The 15,122-nt window shown below is 45.4% G+C and overlaps 1 protein-coding gene across 1 annotated transcript in view; it reads right to left on the bottom strand.

Moving 5' to 3' along the window:
- The window catches only part of LOC138452855 (uncharacterized), a 1,928,742-nt gene that overhangs the window by 1,784,976 nt on the left and 128,644 nt on the right, over positions 1-15,122 (bottom strand). Inside the window, exon 6 of the mRNA XM_069605205.1 lies at positions 6,235-6,439. Coding sequence (XP_069461306.1) covers positions 6,235-6,439 — 205 coding nt within the window. The remainder of the gene's footprint in view (positions 1-6,234; positions 6,440-15,122) is intronic.

The following is a 15,122-nucleotide window of genomic DNA, read 5'->3' as shown; positions in this document are numbered from 1 at the left end:
GGGGTTTTAGGCCCTTCCTTAAGGGGTCTACCTTCAAGGTCCAAACAGATCATAAGCCCCTGAAGTGGCTTATGCAGATGAAGGGTGAAAGCCCGAAACTGCTCAGGTGGTCCATTAGCCTGCAAGGGCTAGACTTCACCATAGAGCACAGACCAGGGAAGAGTCACGATAATGCAGATGGCCTTTCCAGAAGGTATGTTGACCGTCTGGGTGAGGGTGTCTATCCCGTGGGAGATTAGGCACCCTCCACCTCAGTCTGGGGGGGGCGACTGTGATGCTGGAAATGCATCGGAGGGACAGGGCCTCCGTATCCTTGTCCTTTACTGCTTTTTATTGTGTGTTCTGTCGGTTTTCCGCGCAGGAGTTCATGTGGGACTCCTGGCGGTGCAGCTCTCTTTCTTTTGGTTTGGTGAACGGACCCGTGGGATACCCTTATGGCACCCATGGGTGGGGGTACAGCCCTTTGCCCCTAGTGTATGTTTTTGGGCACCTGTGAGTGGCCCGCAGAACAGGGTATGGGCTGGTGGCAGCTCCATGCTGAACTTGACAGGTGCGCAGAGTATCCTCCATTTTGGGATACCCCGGCCCTGCCATTGGGATCAGTTGATTCCTGATGGAAAACAAGATGGCCCCTGTGGCCTCTTGCTTTCTATTACCTATTACCTTGTTTTCCCAAAGTCCTGGGAAGCCCTGACTCTGTCCCTTCCCCCTGACTGGCTGTTGCGTGGAAATGCCATATATGGTGCTGTTGTGAAGGCCCGGCCAGACTAGCTGGAGCCTTCCCGGTGATGTATGTTGTGGGTACCTCCTGTGGGTGGGACCTGGGTGAATAGAGTGTGTGACGAATATGCATTCTGTGTTGTGGATGTCTAGTATCTGGTGGTTGACACAATGACTGAGACAGCCCTGCCCGAAACCGGTATGAATGCAGCTTGGAGTGTTGAATGGCTCGGTACTTGTCCCAATACACATAACTTGTTGTGAGTGTCTGGAGAGAAGTGAATGGCCTGAATACCTTGTGTGCTTGATTGGCTGCCTGCCTGCATGAATGCCCGTAGTCGTGATTGGATGCTTGAGTGTGACCCAGCGGAATGAATGGGAGATCAACAGTATATCTGGGGACCTCTCACTGCTAGGAATCTGGCTCAGAAGCTGAAGTCCACTACGACGAGTAACTGCAGTAACGGAAGCTTGACTTTGAAGCACTGCTGGACGAGAAGAATTGCTGTTGCTCTTCTTCGCAATCGGAAAGCTGCTGTGCCTCCAAGGACTGACCCAGAGAGGACCTGGTAAGGCGCCCTCTTCCCGAGCTACGAGGAACCATGGTGCACAGCTGATCTTTGCCAAAGCTCCCTGGTAGACAGACCTTCGACAGGCTGCCGACTCGATACGGAAACTGCTGCGGAACTCCAAGGAGAAGCACTCGGACTGTTGTCCGCCACCGTCGATGACCGCCATCGCCGACCGGAGACGCCGTGCTCCCGTTTGCCTAAGAACTTCCATTGATCATCGGACACTCTCGCCTGCATCGTCATCCGCTTGTCTCCCGCTGGAGAAGGCCCGACCGTCGACGCGCCGAGGAGCATCCACCGGTGGGTTTCCCGCCACCTAAAGACCACAGAGATGCCGACGACTCAACACCCTTGCTGGGCCACAGTTCTTCATCATCTCTTTGCAGTCCAGAACTATCGTCACCGAGGTGCCCCGCACGCCTCTTCCTTGCAGGACGCCAACACTCTGTCGTCGACCAGCACCGCTAGGAACGAAGCTGCCACTTCACAGCCATAGTTCCACCTGTTCACCGTCGGACGTTCGACGACCCGTGACTCCTGCCTTAAAGGGAGGGCACTCAAGAAGGGCCGTCGATTTCCCGACACTGAACGCCAAGTTCCCCGACACCTCTCGACGATCCGTGGCTCCCGCCTGAAAGGGAGGCACTCAAGAAGGATCGGTCGACGCATCGTCGGAGAACTCTACTCCACCAGGTACATTGGGGGGGGTAAAACCTTAATAGGAGGAAGTAAGACTATCGGACAATATATGGACTGGGCTTGTGCTATATATCTTTATTTACAGGTTGCCCAGGTGGGGGGGATCTCCACACAGAACTGTGCCTAGTGGTAGGGGTCAGCATTCTGCCTATTGTTTCAACCATTTTACGTTCCTGCCTATCTCTATTGCTGGTTTCCTGCTTATTAATCTGTGTGACATTTTAAACGTACAGTTGATGCACTTTAATGGGATTGGATAACATTAGTGGTACCACTTTAGAACTGTATATATTTATCATTATTGAATTCAGAGTACAAAGTGCGTTATTGTGATCGTGTACATACCTTTGAATATTAATTATATAAAGACTGTGTTTTCAGTAATACAGTGTGTGGACATTCCTTTGTGGGGGTTCGGGGACTACACTGTACTTAAGAATCAGCCTGCATCACCTCCTGAGAAGCTAGGCCTTGATTGCTCGACCACGTACCAATAATAGAGAATCTTGGCTGGGGTTCTCTGTGCCTCTCCTCTACCATATAGAGAGCAGAAATACAGACACCCCCTACCAGTCTTTACACTTGGGAAGGTAGAACTCAAGGTGAAGCCCAAGTGGAAAGAAGACCTGGGGCACCCTCTCACGGACGGGGATTGGACTAGAGTATTGACATACACAAAAGCTCCAGGTAGCGCAGGAGCAGAGGTACCCGGGGTGTGCAGGGGACTCAGCAGGGAAGCTGCACATGTACTAGTCGTGACCAGTAATCCGGGTTTCTTGCCAGAACATAGCGCACAGGGCCAAGAAGGGGGGATAGACATGGGGGAGTGGCCGCCAGAGGCGTGCCTGCTAGGACAATACCTGCAGCAATGAGGAGAGGCACATTTGACAAAGATGAAAGATCTGATCTGCGTCCTGGCCAAATGAAGGATCGTCTTATCGTGGAATTGGCAGAAGGTCCTCGCATAGGGGAGGCATGCTGGGGTGATTTAAAGAAATGGGCGGAGGCAGATCAATAGTGTAGCACAGGGTGGTGTACAGGGGACAACGGGAGGTCAGCAATGATGTGATGGCATGGAACACGCTAGTACAGGAGATGTTCACTACACAGGACCTTGGGCCCTCCGGAGTTCAATAGTACGAAGTGGGGGAGAGGTTCATGGGCTGGACGGGTGGTATTTAGGGGGAGGATAGTGGAGGGGCGGGGCAGGTGGGAGGGAGGGAGGCATGCAAGTTTGGGAGCGTTTAGCGGGAACGGTGTGATACCCAGTGGAGTAGTACGGTGCACAAGGTGGCTGCACAGCCCAGAAAGGGGTAGCGGGCGGAGGGAAGGAAGGAGACGGCCCGCAGCTATCTGATGGCGCAAGGACTGAGCAATGCTAAGAATGCAGGACAATATGCACTGCTGCACTAGACAAACACTCCTGGGAGGGAGGGGGCAAGAGGGGGGAAAGGGTTGAAGGAAGCGAGGAGGCCCAGGGCTCCTCAGGCACAACACATCGATAATTGCTGGATGGCCCTTTGTTAAGCTGTTGCTGGTATGTTATGTTAAAATGCCAAGAAAAACATTCAAACAAAAAATACTAGGAAGGGACGCTGTGATCTGCAGGTCACACACTTACGTGCTGCTGGTGATTAACCTGCTGAGCTATTCAAGTGTGATTAAAACCTGTTATCCACATTTTACACACTGATCACAGCTGCAAGTGAATAAAAAGATGTATTTGTTTATTACTTGTATAGCGCCAAACAGAACAAGCCCTGAGGCAGAAGGGTGCTCACAAGGACAAATAAACAGATATGCAATCATCAATTCAATGCAGAAGCAATATGGTACGAGAATAAATGCTATGAATTACAGAGGCTGCTCTGGCAAACTGGTAGGTTATCAAGGCTCGCTTAAAAAGAGCCAATGAGCCACAACCCCTCAAATCAGGTGATAAGGAGTTCCAGAGTTTAGGTGCGGCACAATGAAAAGTACTCTGGCCTACTGTAACAAATGTAGCTCTTGACACAGACAACAAGTTGGTAACATTGCACCTCAATGTCCTGCGGATGGGTAGATAGGAGATGCTTTCTGATAAATAACTTGGAATGTTGCCAAATAAGCATTTATGCATCAGAGTAAGGAGTGTAAAGGAAATCCTAGCTTCCACTGGTAGCCAATGATGTGCTTGTCTGGCTGGCGGGACATGCTCTCTCTTCCCTAGGCCTTCAACCACACGTAATGCACTATTTTGAATTACGTGAAATGTGGACATTTCTCCCTGGGTAATTCCATGTAGCAAGCTGCCACAATATTCCAGCTTGGCTCCAATAATAGCTCTTCCAACCATAGCGCAACTCTTCTTGATTAGAAAAAGTCTAATTTGGCTCAATAATTTGAGGTGGTAGGGAGAGGTGGATACAATATTATTCACATGTGCCTACATGCTCACCCAAGGTCTTTAAGGTTGGCAATGGTGCAGCCAGCTGTGACAAAGCTTTTGTATTCACTGCCTAGCTTTTTTATTCTGCTATCTGTGCCAGCTAGCAATAATTCTGTTTTGGAGTCATTCAGGGACATTTCATTATGGACCATTCACTGCTGAATATAAGAATAAACCTTGTTGATATGTTCTGTATCCTTTTTATAATCTCCTGAGATGGGAATCAGGCACTGCGTATCGTCGGCGTAATTGGTATAAGTTATCCCCTTTGTGTCCAATAACTCAAATAACGGTTTGGTGAAGCTGTGGTCAAGAGTTGGTGACCCTCTGGCACACTATAAGTCACATTAACCACATCTGTACTGCAGCGCCGCTAAACACCCTAGCTGTGCAATCAGACACGAAGGATTTCAACCATTTAGCTGCCAAAGGTGAACAATATGCATTATGTAAAAGTCTATCAACCACTATAGTATGTTCCACTAGGACAAAGGAGGCTGACAAGTCCAATAACATCAATAACACAATGATACCCTTATCCATGGCTTGTAAAATGTTGGCTTTCAGGTCCAACATAGCCGTCTCAGTGCCATGTGATTGTCTGATGCCTGATTGACGTCTGCCCAAGAGCCCTTTTACTCTTGTTTCATTCATTACCTCCCCAATCAGATGCATCCATCTGCAGAATGAACACTAATCCGCTGTGTTTTCCCACTGGTATTGGACTCTTCAACCAGCAGGTTACACACATCTCTGAACGCCTATGCATTGTACAATGGGTTATCTTACTCTAATTGGAATCTACACCCTGCAGGTTACACAAATATATGTGCAGCATATGTCTTTACTTACTGACGTTCAAAGTTCGTATTGTTCTAAAAATGTTGATGTCACTCAGCCCCTCTAATTATGGGTGCCCCTGTGTCCCATAAGAAAAGCAGAGTGCAGCATGCAGAAGGTGGTGGAACTGCAGGCAGTGTGTTAGAAAATGGCCGGGGGGAAAAACATACCATTGTCTTCAGAGCTGGGGTGATGGGCGAAGGTTGGCACATGCTTAAGTCAAGTACAGAAGGTGGACATAGAACCATACATAGTTCCCCTTGTCCCCAAGAATATGAAAAGGGCAATTTGTTTTCTCCCAAACATTGCCTCTGCACCTGTGCCGGGAGACTACGCTCATTAATTGAACTGCCATGCAAAAGTCACAGGTGATCCAAAGGTCATAGGTGCATAGCATACTACTCCCCACAGCATGAACACCAAACCAGAAAGTTCCTTTAACACACCAGGTTTTTCGAAACAGTCTGTGGACCCCGCTCACATCCTTAGATTGAACCCACAGCACAAGAACATGCAATCGGCCCACTTGCAGCATGTGGTCGTTTAATGTCCTGCGTGAGTATTGCCTACTTTTTGCAGTATTAATTCCGTATTGTTTCTACGGTTCCCGATCCTGGAACACTTCCTGCTCAAGAGCCAGATTGTATGGCTCGAACATCCCCCCTTGTGTCCAGTGATCCATGCAGGTAGTTTCAACGATTATCTTTACCTTAACAGAAAACATACTGAAAGTAATGCTATAGAGCCTAACACAATTGTCCACCCTCTGAATTAAGTATGAGCACTGTCAGCAGTTACCTAATTGCAAATGAACCTTTTTTCGCATATTGAACCCAAGATCTACACAGCCTTTAAAATGTGTTAAACATTGAATAGTTTAACTAACACTGAGATTCCCTCAGGATTCGTTGAAGGCCTATGACTGAAACGTGTTTATGTAAATGTTAAAGGAAATGTTAACCGAGAGCCGAGTACCTTCGTGAGCAGTAATCCCAGGTATCCGTTTTTGGCAAAGAAGCGAGATATGGTGTCCATCTGTTTGATGGCAGTGAAGAGGGAGGGTAGAACAGTGGTGATGAGGTTCGACGGGTCATTCTCGCTGGCCATAGCATCAAAATGGCGGTAAAGCGCTTCCAGATATTTGACTCGATCTTTTGTGGCATTTGATGCGTCTGTTATACTAGGGAAAGAACATTAAAAAATGAGCAACCATTCTGAAGTTTAGCAGCACTTGAAAATATACAGGTAAACATACAGGTGGGCAAGCTAAGAAATGCATATGAGGAGCCAAGCCAGAGCCAAGCCAGAAGTCTAGCTTTGCCTTAAGAACCAAACCATGAGCCCAGACACTGGAAATAATGTGTGTGTACATTAGACAGCCCAATATTTTGTAAGCAATAGAAGTAGCATAATAAGAAATGCTGCATTTATCAGAACCATAATATGCTATAGAAAATCATTTTTGTTATCTAGAAACAAAACTGGACTAGATGATTTCTTAAGACTGATTAGCCTTCTAGGACTCTACCTTCATGAACTCTGGCTCTGTCCTTGTACTAAACAGAGGGGCCCTTACTGTGGAGCAATCAAGTAGAATTATACTGCAAAAGAATCCTGAATCACAATTACAGAGTTCTCCTATGCACCAGGCTCCGGGTTGGATTGCGTCTCAGTGATTTTCTAGCGATGGCAGGTTCACAGGGACAGATGTAATTTTCTCAGGATTATGCACACTTCCTAAAAATGCACCTGAAATTACCGAATTCCTGCCTTTCGAGCATCTTTGTAGTTTTGTAATAATCCTGTTTTGAGACGGTTTTGTGGAATCTCTGCATGTTGTAGTGCACTGTGTATTTTGGGAGGGAGGAGTGGTAACTAACACTTCTCCAGAATCAACCCATATTTCAAAGATTCATGTCTGTGGAGTCACTCACCGGTAAATCTGACAGCGAGGCAAATGCAAAGGTTCCAGGGATATCAGTTTTGCTGAAGGGATGTGTTGCAGGGTAACAGCAACAAAAGGATGATTAAAGGGTCATTTAACCAAGAATGAATCAAGTATCCTCACCAAACCCTCCAAATGAGGGTCATTTGAGGGCTATGACCAGAGGATCCTCTTTTCAACTTTGATGGGTTGACCAATATGTAGAAACCTGAGATAGCTGAGCCATTGGAAAAAAGTGTCATTTAAACAGCTTGGTATTAGTTATTAAAGAACAGAAGTGACCTGATGAAAGATGCTGCATTTACTATCCTCGTTATACTACACAATACAGAAAACGACATTTTAATTATCCAGAGAGTAAGACTAAAATGTTATTCAATTTAAAAAGTACTTTGCAGCAGTCACACAGACTGGAAGGAGTCTGGGTAATGGATCCCACTTCCAAGCACTGCAATAATCAGAATTATTGCTTGTCAATTTATTGGTACTCGTTTTAGCAACCTCAGAAGGCTAAAGGAATGAAAAGCACTGCCCGGATTTGTACCTGTCACTAAGTGTTTGAACATATTTCAGATGTGTGCTTAGAGCAATGAGCTGTCTTAACCATCCTTACACGTACGAAAATTCACTGTGGAAAGTTTTGCCCTTCAAGACAGACCCTGCAGATTATGTTGCAGTGCCTTTCACTGAGGGCTGGTGGTTTGCGGATATTTGGCACCTTTTTACAGCTTGCATACTGGTGCCTGCAATTTTCTTCCCCCTTTCCCTATGCTCTGTTTACTCTGCCTATTTCATGCAATGGTAAAAATGGATATTGGAGTGGATGAACTGCAACGAAAGAAAGCTGGTTTTGGACAGAAAGGTGCCTGTACAGAGTTCAATCCAAGGGCATGTTTCCAGTAGACTGGGCTGCGTAAAAAGGGCGCTGCACTTGTGTTGGGCTGTTGTCTTTACTTTGCTATTCCTGATACTCTGTCACTTTCAGGATCTGGAGTCCCAACACCAGGAAACAGGAACTCTTCATAAACCGAGATCTATTACCCTTGTGGCAAAACCTGCTGCGTCAAAAGGGCGCTGCACTTCTGTTGGGCTGTTGGGCTGTTTGCTGGGTGCTGGGGCTGTAGAGGTTTACATATTGGAGTACAGCTGGAGAGTGAAGCCTCTGCCCGTTGATGCGAGCTGGTTTTTACAGCGAGTGTCTGCCTTCATTGGTACACTTGCTGTGGTGTTGCTATTCGCTTTGTTTTACAACACGATAGGTCCTCCTAAGCGGGTCCTCTCACTCGCACCTGCATTTGTATTTGTGCAGGTTGTCTTTTTCAGTAACTATCTATTAACGGTTGGTAGCAGCTCTGCTTTGCCCCACTCTGTTCGCTCCTCCACGATTGTAATATTGAACTTGAAATTGAAAGTACTAGTGACAGCTGTTCACATTACAGACGAGAATTGAACTCTTGTGTGGAGCGGAAGTGAGGTGTCAGACTTTTGAGTGCCCCACAAGCTGGTCTCCTTGACCTATCCTTGCTTTTTCCCCGCCAGTCTGTTGGTGCTGGGAGGGGTACTCTTTGTTCATAACAAATTGACAATTGTGAAAATAAAGGCAGAGGGAGCATCTCCATTGGGGACCAGTCAGCTCAAAATCTCGAGGCTATTTAAACCGATCAACGATGTCAACATACTGATCTCCGAAATCAAGGGCCTCTTCTCGGACACAGATGGGGGTGGGACTGGCCCTGAAGGGCACCTGGATGCTCAGGTGAGCGTTTCAACTCAATCCCCAGGGTCCGACCTACAGAGGACTAGCAAACCTAACACTAATTGCACGATTCAGGAGGGCAGTGCAGACTTGATTACGTTTTGCGTTGGCATTAATGATCCTTCTCCTAATCACATTATTTCAAGAAAAGGTGCAGGACCTCACATATCTAAGGAAGATCTTTTGGGACCCTTCGAAATTGCCCCGAAACCAGGTCAGATTGGAGGAAGAAATGTTTCTTTCGGAAAGCCAAGCGACATTCGGAAATGGGACCCAACAGCTATAAACATTATCGAAATCCACCCACAGACTGATGACGACGAGGTCCAAAGCTTATTAGCTCACCTGGCTGAAGTGGCCACGCCTCATACAGCATCCTCAGTTAATGTACTAACCACTAATGTGCCTTCCTCTTCCCCTTCCCCTTCGCCTCGTTATGTGGTTACAAGTAGTATGCCCGAAGTGGACCAAGCAAGCACCTGTTGATACCACTCACTGTTTACCTCTACCACACCCATTGCCCATTAGTAACTGTTTTCAGCCTCTGTCAGACTGTTTGATAGATCTCCTGTCTGAACTAGAGGGGGAGCATCAATAGAAGACTGTGTTGTGGAAAAAAAGGGGCAAGTTGGGTGGGATCCAGCCAGTGGGAATGGGGAAGCAGGTTGGAGTGCGACAAGGAGGCACTAAGCTATACCAGGACGTAGGTTCCCAGACATGCTGCGATAAGCTTGATAATGACGTTTGTAATGACTGCAGTATACCAACTAAGAAAGTCGAGGAGATCTAATAGATCTAAAAAATTCAATTATGGACAGATGGGCGAGGGATATAAGGGAAGAAATCAAAAGAATCAAGGAAAAGGTTGACGGTTTGATTGCCCCCCCCTACTCCCACCTCTCCCTACTACTTCCAACGCTGGTTCCATGAAACCTAACCAGAGCCATGCTCCCCATAGGCCTACGCCGATTTCTGAATATGCTGCTAAGAATCCGGAAACCCATTGATAGAAGGGAGATCGCACAACATAATCATAGCCAGAATTTTGTCCTGAGAGGGCCGGAGGGGGCGAACGACAATCAGAGGGCATACCGCCCGACAGTCGGGTCGCCCCCCTGACAGGCCCCAATACCCTCCCTCCACCCGATCTCACTGTCACTGTCAATAGAACTGCTGGGAAACTGTACTCTGTAGGGGGTGACCCCAGGCCCTCTGTAATTATGACCAACATTGCCAAATAACCTCCCTGCTCTTTTGAGGATATCGAGTCACTTGTTAACAAATGCATTCACTGGATACATCACTCCAAACACTGTCTCTCCATAATTAGGAAAGACATCACGCATTGTGTCAGGGGTCCCATGACTGGTACCGACGTTGATTATATTCAGTATTTCTTTGTGTCTTGGCCATTAGTGGAAGGTCTATATAGCATTGACTGCAGGGCCTATCTTTCTGGTAACACCAAGATTTTACTGAGGTTGCCCGACACCTTCTCCCGAACCACAGCAGCACCTAACAATTCAACTAACCAAGGGGTTCTGGCCCCGCATTTTTTTGGGTCACAATGTGAGGCTGTGGGAAGAGGGCCACACACTTTAGGCAGAACCTATAACTGTGTTGATCTGGAGGATGTGGATTGACTGGACAGGGTAGATGGTAATACTGTGGAGCCCGTTTCCGAATTCAAGTTAGTATCCTGGAATACAGTGGGAATGATCAGATTACTCAACAATCCTGCCTGGTGCAATTATGTGCACAATTTCCATATTATAGTATTGCAAGAAACATGGGCACTTGATCCCCCACACCTTCACGGATACCAGACCTTAGCCATCCCTGCCTTTAAGGGACCTAAAGGCAGACTGAGTGGCGGTCTGGTGGTCTGGATCAATATTTCTCTTGGTTGGAGGATAGAGTTGAGCCCAACACAATCTGTGGACCTTCTAGCCCTACTGATCTGGGTAGCGGACGGTGAAATACTGTTTTTGTACAACATTTACAATAGGCCATTAGCTCTAAATGGATTTGAAACTATTCCTCCTTGAAGAAGATATATGCAGTAGAAGCCTCCAACTGTCTACCAACACATACACCCTTGTGGCTGGGGACATCAATCTCCAGATCAAACCACTTAAGAAGCTAATGACTATATGGGACGATCAAGACCAGGCATGGGACATCCCACCCTCCATGGCCATTGGGCCAAGGGGATTACATTGTCTGGCATTAGAATCATCCTGTGTTCTTTCCAACCTAACCCTGAGGACATGTAACGGGCGTTTCAGCAAAGATCAGCCAGCCAAACAAACATTTAGGGGGCACAGTAGAAATTCTCTCATTGATTATATTTTTGTCTCAGGGCCGGACTGGGTCAAAGTGGTTGATTTTGAGGTGGATGGGAGATTGGAAAGTGACCATTTTCCACGTACCCTTAGGATGATGGGACCTAATGTGCTACAAGGGTTATCCTCAGCAGATATCAATCCCCAGTCACTGAGGGTTAGTGGTCACGCACGGAAGTTGATCAACTGGGCCAACGTGACCAGACTATAAATCACATCTTTATAAATCCATCCTCAATAATCTGAAAGTAATCTGTGAGGGGCAAACCAATGCAGGAGTCATTTTGGCAGAATATGAGCAGTTAACTAACAGTTACACACACATCCCAGTGCCAGCAAAAGTAATTAGAGGCCAACTCATAAACAAACCTGGCTGGTACAATTGTGAGTGTCGTTTGGCCAAGCAGGAGATCATTAAATGTATAAAGTTTCCTGTGGGGATGGATAGAGTAAAACTGCACGACTGTCGCTCCAAATACAAATATCTGATATCCACTAAAAAGAGACCGTTTTTGGAAGGGAAGTGAAATGCCCTGCAGAATCTACTTCAATACGGAAACCATTCCCTCTTTTGGAAACTGGTCTCTAGTAGGGAGTTGAGAAGAGGTCAGTCACTACTCTGTCATATTAATGATGACTGTTGGTGGTCACACTTTTCCAACCAGTATCAGGATAATGAACCATGCACACTGTCACCTTCCTCAGTTACTTCCCCTTTTGCTGATGTTACTCTAGTGGTGTCTGTTGAGGAAGTGGTGGTAGTCCTCAACTCACTCAAAGAAGAAAAAGCAGATGGCCCTGATTTGATCCCGATCTATATGCTAAAAGATGAGGTGGGCATCTTGTGGGATATTTTTACCCATGACGATGGGCCCCACTGCACCGCTTTGCCAGTGGGGAAAGAAACAGACAAAAATGGATGTGCTAACGGCGGTGCGCGCAAAAATATGCAAAACTGCGCATGGTTCACCATCACAAAAGGCTGCACACCCCTGCCACACACAGTTAAAGTTGGCGTACAAACAGAACTCACTGCAGGAGAATGCCAGTGGGTGCTGTTACATGTAACATGAAGCAAGGCCACAGAAGTGGGCTGAAAAATCTGAAAATGCCTTTTAAAATGCAGCTTCCCCAACCAATTGCAACCTTCAAAGTGCTGTTTTGGTGCTTAATTCAGTCATTTTCCAAGTGAACCATTGAAATTAAAAGTGTACTGAAATCACAGATCTTCCAGGAGGGCTCAGAGAAACCGGGCCTCACTGACTGACAGCAGCTAAGAAATGTATTTCATGAAAAAGGCAACCCAGCAACATTTCTTTCAGTTCCACGGGAAAAGTGTGATTGCAAGTGGCAACATATAACAATTTCAGCTGTGCAGTGAAAACTCCAAGCAAAGGCAGACAATTTCCAGCACTCAAGGACAGAAATTGTGCTGAATAGATGTGTATGTTACAAAGGAAAAGCTGAAGTAAAAGACTCAGTTTAAATGTGCTTTTTCTCTGAAGAAGGGCAAAATTTGCCTGTTTAAAAGCATGTTTTTGTGAAGGGCTTAATTCCTTTAATTGTCAAAATCCCCTATAAACTCTGTTCATGTTATATCTTTTAATTGAAAGATTTTAGGTGAATCTTGAAGTAACCCATTTTGGAGTTAACTGGTTAATTCTGATTGGACAGTGCCCAGCCTGGGAAAGATGACACTTCAGGTTGACAGTATGCTGCTATCAGGAAGGTGTAAGCCATGCTAGAGGTTCTTGCATATTTAGAACAAAGACCTCATTAGTCATTCGTCTGGGGCTGAGCCAAGGACAATGGCAGGCTGAGCATTGATCTCTTCTGGGAAGGGGCAGGAAACTTCCCCCTACACCTCACCCTGATCAAAAGGATTTGACAGCTGTTGTTTGTTGAAAGGAGAGAAAAAAATGCCCAAAGAAATCTGTTGTTTAAAATGCCTATTTGTGATTAAGTTTTGAAAACCTTTAACTTTGCAACATGAAGGAGGACAAATCTAAAAATTGGTAGTTATACATCTAATTGTTTTCTCTTTTTGTGGAGATGTTAGTGAACACTGTACTACATAAGGAACCAAAGTTACACCAAAACTCTAATTGTGGCAAAACTATTGATGCTGCAAATATGATATTGTATACCCTTGTTCTAGGGGTAATCACCCAGATATGTATTGAATTAGAAATTGTTAGGCCAAACCGTTATGATTAAAATAGACAAAATACCACTGAACGACAAAGACAGCTCTCACAGAGATGGGAATTGGACGTAAGGATAGCTCACATAATATATAATGTATGTGTCCGATGTTATTAGGGGGCATAATTATAGAAATGTACATTTGTGCAAAAGTTAAATTGTGGTTCAAATCAATGTGGGAGTTCCCAAAACATATCATAAAGATGACAGCTCTTTTCTGACTTCCAACCAGAACAAGGCAAGTTCCTTTGACCACTCACAGCCATGGGGGTGTGGTTTGAAATTCTGCCCCTACCATAAACTTTGAGATGTTGCTTGGCATGATAAATATAGGAACTTCACCACACACAGACACACACTGATTTCTGACTACATCCTGATTTCCGTGCAGTGCTTTGTTCCTGACTTCTTCATCCTGTCCAGAACTTTTCATCTTGTCCAGATTCCAGAATACTTTGCAAAACCAAGGCCCAGCATTTGCTGAACTCTTTTCAGCTAGGCCCAAATCCAACCATCCTAAACTTCAGGAAAGAATAATTCTGATCCAGTCTGGCTTGCTACCATCATGCTTGCCTTCTGAACTCGCCATCCTGCTAATCTACCGTGTCCCGTGACCAGAAGGTCCAATCCAAATCCAGTCTTAGGTGCAGTTCAAATTGACCAGAACCGCCCAGCTGACCATCCTGCCAGAGGTGCCCTGCTGCCGGTAGACCCGATCCAGGATGACCAGAACCCTGACAGTCCAATCTTAAATTACAGTGGACTGTAAGTATTAACAGGAATCATAGTAACCCATAGTATATATTTGCATTGTCCTATCCCAATCTCAACCTATCCCATCTTTAACTAAAGAACCCTAATATTGTCAGAACCATTCTTGCGCTAATTTATTTTCTCATGTGTTTCATTAAACCATAACCCATTAGTGATTTGGATTAAATAAAGTAATTCAAATATAGAACAGAAACCAGAGTATCGTACGTGAAGAGTTACAATCGGCGGTGCGTAACTGTGGAGATTCATGGGTGACATTCTTTTTTTCATGGTCATTAATATAGTTTAATAAAACCAATCTGTCATTTTTAAAACCGAATTTCTACTTTTCTCTGATATAGATTTTTCAAAAACACCTCTCACTAAAACTTCCATAACTTCTTCAATTTTATAGCTAGAGACTTAATTTCAACTCTCCTTTAAACCTAAGACCCTTAGCTACATCCACCGCATTGCAGAACAGTGTATTGAGCCGTTTTTTATTAAGAATCTCATAGTGAAATTTTGCAGTGAATTCACATTTTGCTAAAGTTTTACACGTGTCTTTTCCCATCCAAAGTGTTTCTTAACTTCCATTCTGATCTAAAGTGTGTACTGTTGTTTATCTTGTAGCTCACGTTTGTTAGGAACTGTTTAGTGTTGTTCTCATAGGAATTTGTATCAATTTAAACATTTTTGCACAGTTTGTATTGTTCACAAAGCCATTTTCAACTGTCAGTTTAAAAAGTGTCAATTTCCAAAAGTGCTTTTCTTTCTTGTTTGGGGAGGGAAGACTATATTCAAACTCTGTATTCTGTTATTTTATACCTGAATACCTGCTACTTACTTACATCTGTGT

The sequence above is a fragment of the Ambystoma mexicanum genome, chromosome 4p (assembly GCF_040938575.1).
Source record: "Ambystoma mexicanum isolate Mex_15411 chromosome 4p, UKY_AmexF1_1, whole genome shotgun sequence".
Lineage (NCBI taxonomy): Eukaryota > Metazoa > Chordata > Amphibia > Caudata > Ambystomatidae > Ambystoma > Ambystoma mexicanum.
Note: the sequence above shows the minus strand (reverse complement) of the source record. Positions and strands in the feature narration are given on the sequence as shown.